Raw genomic sequence first — 9665 nt, 5'->3', positions numbered from 1 at the left:
TGCCTTTGCTCTTTCCTACTGTGGACCAAGCCAATCACAAAAAGAATTTAGATTATACTTTAACTTTAGAACTAATGACTCTCTCACTTTTGAAACAGACCCCCAAGGAGGTAAGGAAGTATGCATACAAGTAACAATGAATAAAGATTTATAGAAACAAGGTGGACTTGACAAGTAGTTGACCATGAACAAAGAAGTTTTGCCGCCTCCTCAGACCTTTGCTGATGCCCAGACATCTGTGTTCACCAGTCACCTCCTGGTCTTAGCCCCATCCCTTTTCCCCCTCCCTCTAACATAAAAGGAGCCTAAAAATTAATCAACTTTAGATAGTTCTTTAGGATGTTAGTCCACCACCTTCTCAGTTTGCTGGCTTTCTGAAATAAAGTTGTCTTCCTTGCCCCAACACCTTTTCTCTCCACTTATTGGCTGTCGTGTGGCAAGTAGTAGAAGATTTGGACTCGACCACAGTTAGCAGTCCAGCTCTCTGCCTCCTTTCACTATAACTATTAACCCAAATTTCATGTCCATCATTTTCTTTCTTCATTTATATATAGTTTTATTGAATGTACACATATTTATAGGAAGTTTATTTTCACTTAAGTTCTTAATGCTGTAAAAGAAGTACCACGATATATAATCCTAAGGTGTCTCTTGCTTCCCTTAATATTAGTTTCCTAAGTTGCTTTTTTTGTTGTATGCTCTGGTTCCTTTGTTTAGATTCCTACATAGTAACCCTTTGGTGCATATCTATCTATTCCACTGTTGATGGGCATAAAGGTCGTTTCTAATTTTTATTGTACTGTGAATAATGCTGCTCTTACAATTTACATATTTAAAACCGTCTTTTGAGTACATTCCTTTTATAATTAAAAAATAAAAAGATTTTTATATTAGTTCTTCTGTTGCACTTCTGAAATAATTTTGAGTATATATTTTATATAAACAGAAAGTGGAAACTTATTTTTATTTTTTTTAAGTTCAAAGAGAAAAGATATGATAACTCCGGAAGAAATTTTCAGCATTTCCTGGTGAAATGGGTGATTAAAGAGATACTAAAGAATGAGGAAGATTAAGCAAAGAATTGGGTGAGAGATGGGAAAGCCTGAACTAAAAGCAGAAGTGAGTGCAAGCAGGTGCTCTGTCATCATCCCAAAGCTCTGAGCAGCTCAGCTGACTGATCACAGAATATGTAGGCCCATGAACAAATGCACACACACAAGAGGGAGTAGAAAGGAGAAACAAAGAACTGAAAAATAAATTAGTGCTGGATCCTCATTAAAGCTCAGTGAAGGAAGACTTGATATTAACAGAAGCATAGTTAACTCCCTCTAGTTGGTAATAGCCCAGGCTAGTGGCACAAAGAGGGATATGTGAGTGGCAGCATCTATAGAACCCATGAGACATACTTTATATTTTGGACAGAGGGCTGGACAGGGATGTGTTGCTTCTCAGATTGGTTACTGACACTATCTATTTTGTCAGAAACAGCCTCTGTCTGGTTTTCCGGTCAGTGATTTCTAGGTTAAAATTATAGTTTTGGTTTTGTAAGGCAGGAGAAAGATCTTAGACTCCAATGAGTGGTGAGACACAGCAAGCCCATGGGGGGCAGAACAAGGCCTCAAGGTTCAGAGCTCATTTGGTGGTAAAGTTTGAAGAAATGGCAGGCCAGGAGACATGCCCAAGGGGATTCATTAAAATCCCATTTCCTGGAGCAATATTTTCAGGGGAGGTCATGTCAGCTGAGAGGGTGAGACTATGAACCCTCCCCCAGGACAGGCCTCACTGTTGGCGCAGAGACAGTGAGGCTGGGCATTGGTGGGTCTCTTTTAAGCAGCTCTTCTTATACCTCTTTTCCCACATTCCTGCTGTGCTCCTCTTTTATCATGAAACACAGCATGAGGGGAATATATGAAATCTGAGGACCTGGACTTAAGAACTCAGCTAGAACCATTCCAAAGCAGTAAGGACTTTCTCGCAAGGACAGTGAATGAGAGAACTTTGGAAGAGATTCAGCTCCTCACTTCTGCAGGATCCTGCCCTAGGTTCTCAGCTGCCTGTCTGCATCTGTCTCTACTTCCAGAGAGGACTTGCAGTGCCAGTGACTGGAGGAGCCTTTGATCTCTGATCCTAGAGACAGCCATACACACACCTACATTCATCCTGGCCAGAAGAAGCAACTTTTCTTTCTTTGGCTTCTTAAACCTCTTTACCTGGAAGCTATGCCCCTTCCCATATGAGGTAAGGGCTCTGTCTCTGTTTCAAGGCAATATGGGAAGTCTGGAAGTCCTGAGAAACAGGGTCAAGACCTTACACTGCTCTCCTTCTCAGATTCTCTAGTTCCTCAGGCTTTATGATTCACTCACTCCCATCTATATCTTATCAACCTTGTACATGTACCCATCTTGCACATGTAGGAACAACCAAAATAATTATATGCCATTGGCCAGCCGTGAGTTCCTAGAATTCCTGATGACGGCCTCCTGGTAAAAGTCTCAGTACTTACCTTTGTTACATCTAGATTTTCCTGGCCTCCAGTAGTTTGATGTGAGTCCCCAAATGAATAGTACCTCAAAGGAGGACTATCTAAAATATGCTGAAGTGCCTTTCCCCTGCAGGACTGCTTGGCACTAAGTCCAGTGCCACACAAAAAGCCAAATGAAGTAAATACAAAAAATAAATATACTGAGCAGAGATGAAAAAGAAAAACTTATAAAATATACTTCCAAAAATTTAGCTCTACCTTGTTAATTGACTGACCATTTTCCATAAACTGTAACAATGCCTCTTAATATCAGCCTCTGCTGACTTCTCTTGGTTTGAAATACCCGCAACCACCAGCAGTTTTCCAGAATGAAGCTCTTCCTCTGTAGGCCCAGTGTGTGTTCTCTGGCCTTTCCCTTTAGATGACCCCAGAGAGAACTCAGTAAATGGAAAGAAGGGAAAACAATAGTCCCGTATCAGAGGGAGGAGGTAGGTATGTAGGATCCTGAGTCCTGGTTACACCACCTTACCCAAGCCCTGATTTTTCTTCTCTTTGAAATCCTGTCCAAACATCTGGTGCAGGAAGCTAGAAGAATGTGCCCAGCTAATTATGTTCCTCCTTTTATTTACCTGTCCATTCATCTTTTTATTCAAGAAAAATGAAGGCATTTCAAATCTAATATTTAGCAGAAATAGTGCTTAGAATTGACTTTGGACTTGTGTTTTTGTTGTCAACAGACAAAGAAGGTTTTCCAGTCAGTGGGTCAGTGGTTCCTAGGTTAAAATTATAGTTTTGATTTTGTCAGGCAGGAGAAAATTCTTAGACTACATTGCGTGGTGAAACACAGTCTTATACAGGGTATTTTTCTGGGGGTTTCTTGTCCAGACTTCACTGGGCAAAAGTGCAAGGAGGACATTCATGTACTGTATTTTAAGGTTCTGACTTTCACGGTACCATCCCTCACTTTTTTTTTTTTAATTATATCCTCACCCATTTTGATTTAGCCAGCTCCTATTTATCCTCAGCCTTTAGTTTGTATACCACTTCCTTGGTGAATCCTTTCCTGAAACCTCACTTATATGTTCTCCTAGTGTATTTTCTTTCATGTATTTTTTTTTCATTGGATGTATGTAGGTGTTTGTGTGATCGATTTTTCACATCTACACAGTTGCCCAAGTGCACTGCCTGAGATATCATAGGTCCTTAGTAAATATTTATTGAATGAATGAAAGGAGCAGGATCAGATGCGCCTTCCAATGTCAGGTTTTTATATGACCTTACCACTTAAAGGTTCTAACTCTGAGTTGACCAGGATAGGGACATAAATGGATAGTTGGAGAAGTAGGTGCAGATTATGGAAGGGAAAGATGAATAATTTGATCAAGAATTATTTGTCTCTTCCAAAAGGCCTCCTAAGTCTTCCGTCCGACTGTGAAAAAACTGCATTCACAAAAAGCAAGCCAAGTGAACGCTGTCCCACATGGACCTCACACTCCACTCCTCCTCCTCAACCCCTAGCAGCAGAGCTATCATATGGATTAGGGTTCAGCAGAAACACCATTTTCCTTGTATTCCTAAGATTTGTGGGGAGAAATCTTCTTCTCACCTTGTGTGTGTTGCTGTGGCTCACAGGTAACGCTATTGCTTTGGGCCGTTTCTACAAAGTCTCCTCCTTTGTAGCTCACCCCTTGTATCATGTGCCCTAAACACAAACACCTGCCATGCCGCCACAAATCTCATGTATTGCCTTTATTCCTGCCTGTTTCTGAGAAAACATCTTATTATTATCTCGGCAAACACCTTTTGTACTGTTCCTCTAGATTTACCTCTAGAATCGATACCGCCATGACTGTTAAATTCAGCCCAGAATTCTCTTTCCCTCCAGCAGAGCAGCACTTGAAGGGTACAGGTGATCAAGCAGCCCAAGAACCCAGAGATTCTCCTACTGAGGAAAGTAATCAACAACAATGAGACTGGTTTAAGGGAGAAGACAGCAAAGAGGTTTTTTATAAATAAAATTTTAAAAACGGAATTGGAATTCCAACTACATTTTAAGCAGAAAAATAGCTAGATCTTAAACCAATCCCCAGTATATTTGTTCATTGTGAAGAAAGAGATGCTTTCATCTATCTACAAAGATGTTTGCTTGGGCTTATTCTTCAGGATACCTTATTTGAAGGGATTTCTAAATGATTACTATTAACAACATGTCAAAATACCTGATACCAGTTTAGCTGATGGTTTATTTCAATAAAAGCATTCAGAAATCAGAGGCATACTAAGAGATGGAAAATATATCATATTATGGGATTCCTATTGGCCAATGCACAGTGACCTAGAACAATCCAAAGCTAGAGTGAACACCTTTAGAAAAGCTTCCACTGATAATATATTTGGTTCTAGGCAACTAAAAAAACACATCATGGAGCTCCGGAACTCCACCTTGGGAAGCGGCTTCATCTTGGTGGGGATTCTGAATGACAGTGGGTCTCCTGAACTGCTCTGTGCTACATTTACAATCCTATACATGTTGGCACTGACCAGCAATGGTCTGCTCCTCCTGGCCATCACCATAGAAGCCCAGCTCCACATGCCCATGTACCTCCTGCTTGGGCAGCTCTCTCTCATGGACCTCCTGTTCACATCTGTTGTCACTCCCAAGGCCCTTGCGGACTTTCTGCGCAGAGAAAACACCATCTCCTTTGGAGGCTGTGCCCTTCAGATGTTCCTGGCACTGACAATGGGTGGTGCTGAGGACCTCCTACTGGCCTTCATGGCCTATGACAGGTATGTGGCCATTTGTCATCCTCTGACATACATGACCCTCGTGAGCCCAAGAGTCTGCTGGATCATGGTGGCCACATCCTGGATCCTGGCATCCCTGATTGCTATAGGACATACCATGTACACTATGCACCTCCCTTTCTGCGTGTCCTGGGAAATCAGGCATCTGCTCTGTGAGATCCCACCCTTGCTGAAGTTGGCCTGTGCTGATACCTCCAGGTATGAGCTTATAATATACGTGACAGGTGTGACTTTCCTCTTGCTCCCCATTTCTGCCATTGTGGCCTCCTACACACTAGTCCTATTCACTGTGCTTCGTATGCCATCAAATGAGGGGAGGAAGAAAGCCCTTGTCACCTGCTCTTCCCACCTGATTGTGGTCGGGATGTTCTATGGAGCTGCCACATTCATGTATGTCTTGCCCAGTTCCTTCCACAGCCCCAAACAAGACAACATCATCTCTGTTTTCTACACAATTGTCACTCCAGCCCTGAATCCACTCATCTACAGCCTGAGGAATAAGGAGGTCATGGGGGCCTTGAGGAGGGTCCTAGGAAAGTACATACTGCTGGCACATTCCACGCTCTAGGGAAGGATCGTGGCTTGCCTCTCACCATTCCTCCTCCAGATAAAATTCTCTACTCACTCATTCCTGCTCCAAATAAAATTCTCTACTCACTCATTCTTCAATACTGTACTCTGAGATGATAGATACATTTTTTAAATTTTACTTTTATTTTCAACTGTGAATCTGGTGTGTACAATGATCTTGAGTTAAACTCATTTGGCACACATCATCCTGACTTTGGAAACCCATGTTATAAAAATAACCAGATGGGGGAAAAGCCTTGAATGGGTGTTGTAGACTCACTCTGTGGTAGGCATCGTCCTGACACATTACCAAGTAGACATGGTAGGGGATTAGCTTTCCATTTTAACATCACATAGCAGTGAGAAGCAGCAGTAGTTTTGGACTGACCAAATTCCAATAGCCTCTCAGCATCAGAGGAGGACTACTCCCTTTGAAGCAGATTCTTAAACTACTAATAGAGGGAAGAATTTTCAGAAGATATATTAGACTTCCTGTTTATTAAGTAGATGATTATTTGAGCAGTTAGTGGAAATGAATAAGAGTTATGTGACTGCATTTGTACTCTAGACCTGAGGGACCTTCACATTGGTTACTTGAGTAATGATAAATAATTACATTGAAAGAGTGCGGCCAGGCGCAGTAGCTCACGCCTGTAATCCCAGCACTTTGGGAGGCCGAGGCAGGCAGATCACCTGAGGTAAGGAGTTTGAGACCAGCCTGGCCAACGTGTGGAACCTGGGTCTCTACTAAAAATACAAAAATGAGCGGGGCATAGTGGTGGGTGCCTGTAATCCCAGCTACTCGGGAGGCTGAGGCAGGAGAATTGCTTGACCCTGGGAGGCGGAGGTCGCAGTGAGCTAAGATCGCACCACTGCACTCCAGCCTGAGCAACAGAGAGAGACTCCGTTTCAATAAATAAATAAATAAATAGAAAGAAAGAATGGAAAAGGATAAAGAAAGATATTTCTACTTGGAAATTTTGACAGTCTTTTTGAAAATGGGCATTTTTACATTGCCTAAAATTAAAACTAAAATAAAGAATGAATAAAATAGAATTGAAAGTACCAGTTTTAAAGTGAGTACAATAACAATGAGAGAAATTTGTTGGGAATATTGTCTAAATTTTTTAAAATGTGGACTTGCAGATATGTGAATGTGTTTTTAAACATTAAAACAATTGAAAGAGGTTATATTCTTGAGGTGAGTGTATGTACATGTGTGTTTCCATAGAAAAGGAAGTATAAAATTTATAATTGGCTTTCTAGCTAGCCTAAATAAGCCTTATTTTTTTTATTCTACTCATCAGTGTGGGAAGATTTATAGCAAAATTTGAGAACTTAAATTTGTTGAATGCAGAATTCCCAAAATATTTTGGCTTACATAGGTGTTATTATTCTTGAGAATAGTGCTTTGTCAAAACACAATAATTCTTGTTTTCTTTATAGAAATAATATTACATTATTTAATCTATAAAGCTAAACCATAAAAAATAAAAGATAAAGCTAATCTATAAAATTAATCCAACTTTGTTATAAAAACCGAGAAAATTAAAAAAATTAGAATAAATCAAAAATCACTTATAAATTTTTCTTTTTTGTTGCACATATATGCATTTTACTGAATTTAAATGTCCATGATGATGAAGGTGCTGTGTTTTTTCCATTTGAAATGTGGTGAATCTTCTTCCTTGCTATGAGGGAATATTTTAGAGTAGTGATGAGAAAGCGGACCAGAGTGCCCGCATTTGAATCCCTCTCTTCCTTTGGTCATCTATGCATCTTTGAACGCTGAATTAAACTCTTTGTACCTTAGTCTGCTGATGTTAAAAGTGGTGATATTTACTGGCCTGCTGTTGTGATATTGTTGGGTAGATTAAATAAGATAATTAATATCAGGTACTGAGACCACAGCTTAGTAAACTGTGCTTAAAACCTTTTGGCTGCTATATGGATAAATAGTAAAAAGCCTTTTTAAAAAATCTTATTTTATTATTTCCTTTTAGAAATGAAACATTTGTTTATTATTTTATTGACAAAATATGTATGTCTTAATGTAGTAAAACATGATGTTTTGAAATATGTATACTTTATGGAATTGCTAAATCAAGCCAACTAACATATGCTTTACTCCACATACTTATCTTTTTTGCATTAGGAAAAGTTAAAATCTACTTTCTCAGCAATTTTCAAGCACACGGTATATTCTGATTAACTATAATTGCCATGATCTACAATAAATCTCTTGAACTTATTCCTCCTGTCTAACTGAAGTTTTGTGTCCTTTCACCAGCATCTCCCAAATCCCCCTACCTCAACATTTGGTAACCACCATTTTACTCTCTGTTTCTGTAAATTCAGCTTACAGGTTCTGCATATAAATGAGATCATGTGATATTTTTCTTTCTATACCTGGCTTATTTCACTTAAAATAATGTTCCCCAGATTCATTCATCTTGTTGGAAATTATACGATTTCCTTCTTTTTTAAAGAAGGTAAGACTTTCTTTGTGAGTGTGTGTGTGTGTGTGTATCTATCTATCTATCTATATATATATCACATTTTTTAATCCATTCATTCATTGATGGACACTTAGGTTGATTCCATAGCTTGGCTATTGAGAATAATGCTGCAATGAACACAGTAGTGCAGATATCTCTTAAACATACTAATTTTATATTCTTTGGGTATACACTCAGATTGGGATTGCTGGATCATACAGTAGTTCTATGTTTAACTTTTTGAGGAACTTCCATACTGCTTAAATTGGTACAATGTAAAATGTACCAATTTACATTTCCACCAACAGTGTGCAAAAGCTCCCTTTTTTCCATTTCCTAACCAAGACTTGTCATATCTTGTTTTTTGGATAATAGCCAATCTAAAAGATGGAAGGTGATATCTCATGTAAGGTGATATCTCATTTGATTTCCATTTACCTGAAGATTATGAATCTTAAGAACCTTTCCATATACATGTTGGCCATTTTTATGTCTTCTTTTAAGAAATGTCAATTTAGGTTCTTTCCCCATGTATTACTCAGGTTATTCCTGCTATTGAGTTGAGTTCCTGATATATTTTGGATATTAACCCTTTATTAGATGTATGATTCAAAATATTTGTATCCGTTCTATAGGTTGTCTTTTCACTCTAATGATTATTTCCTTTGCTATGCAGAAGCTTCATTGTATAAATGCAGCATATCACATTTACTGTTTTGCACACGTTGAACCATCCTTGCATCCTTGAAGTAAATCCCAGATTGATCATTGTGAATGATCCTTTCAATATTCGGTTGAGTTTGGTTTGGTCATATTTTTGTTGAGAATTTTTGCATCTATGTTCATTAGATAAATTGGCCTGTAATTTTGTTTTCTTGTAGTGTCATTCTCTGCCTTTGGTATCAGAGCAATACTTCCAAAGTAGGCAGAGACAGCATGAATTCAGACAATTTTCAGCCAAGGGAAAACAATTTCAAACAGTTTGTCTTTTTTTTTTATTTTTTATTTTTTTACTTTAAGTTCTAGGGTACATGTGCGCAACGTGCAGGTTTGTTACATAGGTATACATGTGCTATGCTGTTTTGCTGCACCCTTTAACTCGTGATTTACATTAGGTATTTCTCCTAATGCTATACCTCCCCCAGTTCCCCACCCCACGACAGGTCCCAGTGTGTGATGTTCCCCGCCCTGTGTCCATATGTAGTCATTTTTCAATTCCCACCTATGAGTGAGAACATGTGGTGTTTGGTTTTCTGTCTTTGTGATAGTATTATGCTCAGAGTGATGGTTTCCAGCTTCATCCATGTCCC

General features: G+C 39.1%; 1 protein-coding gene across 1 annotated transcript; it reads left to right on the top strand.

The window, feature by feature from the left end:
- Window positions 1-4581: 4581 nt before the first annotated feature.
- Window positions 4582-6729, top strand: OR2AG2 (olfactory receptor family 2 subfamily AG member 2). Its single transcript, XM_016922408.4, has one exon. It carries the CDS (start codon window positions 4806-4808, stop codon window positions 5853-5855), a length of 1050 nt encoding a protein of 349 aa, XP_016777897.1. The 5' UTR covers window positions 4582-4805; the 3' UTR covers window positions 5856-6729.
- The last annotated feature ends 2936 nt before the right edge of the window (window positions 6730-9665 follow it).

Source organism: Pan troglodytes, chromosome 9 (genome assembly GCF_028858775.2).
Source record: "Pan troglodytes isolate AG18354 chromosome 9, NHGRI_mPanTro3-v2.0_pri, whole genome shotgun sequence".
In the NCBI taxonomy this organism is placed as follows: domain Eukaryota; kingdom Metazoa; phylum Chordata; class Mammalia; order Primates; family Hominidae; genus Pan; species Pan troglodytes.
This window is presented reverse-complemented; position numbering and strand designations above follow the sequence as displayed.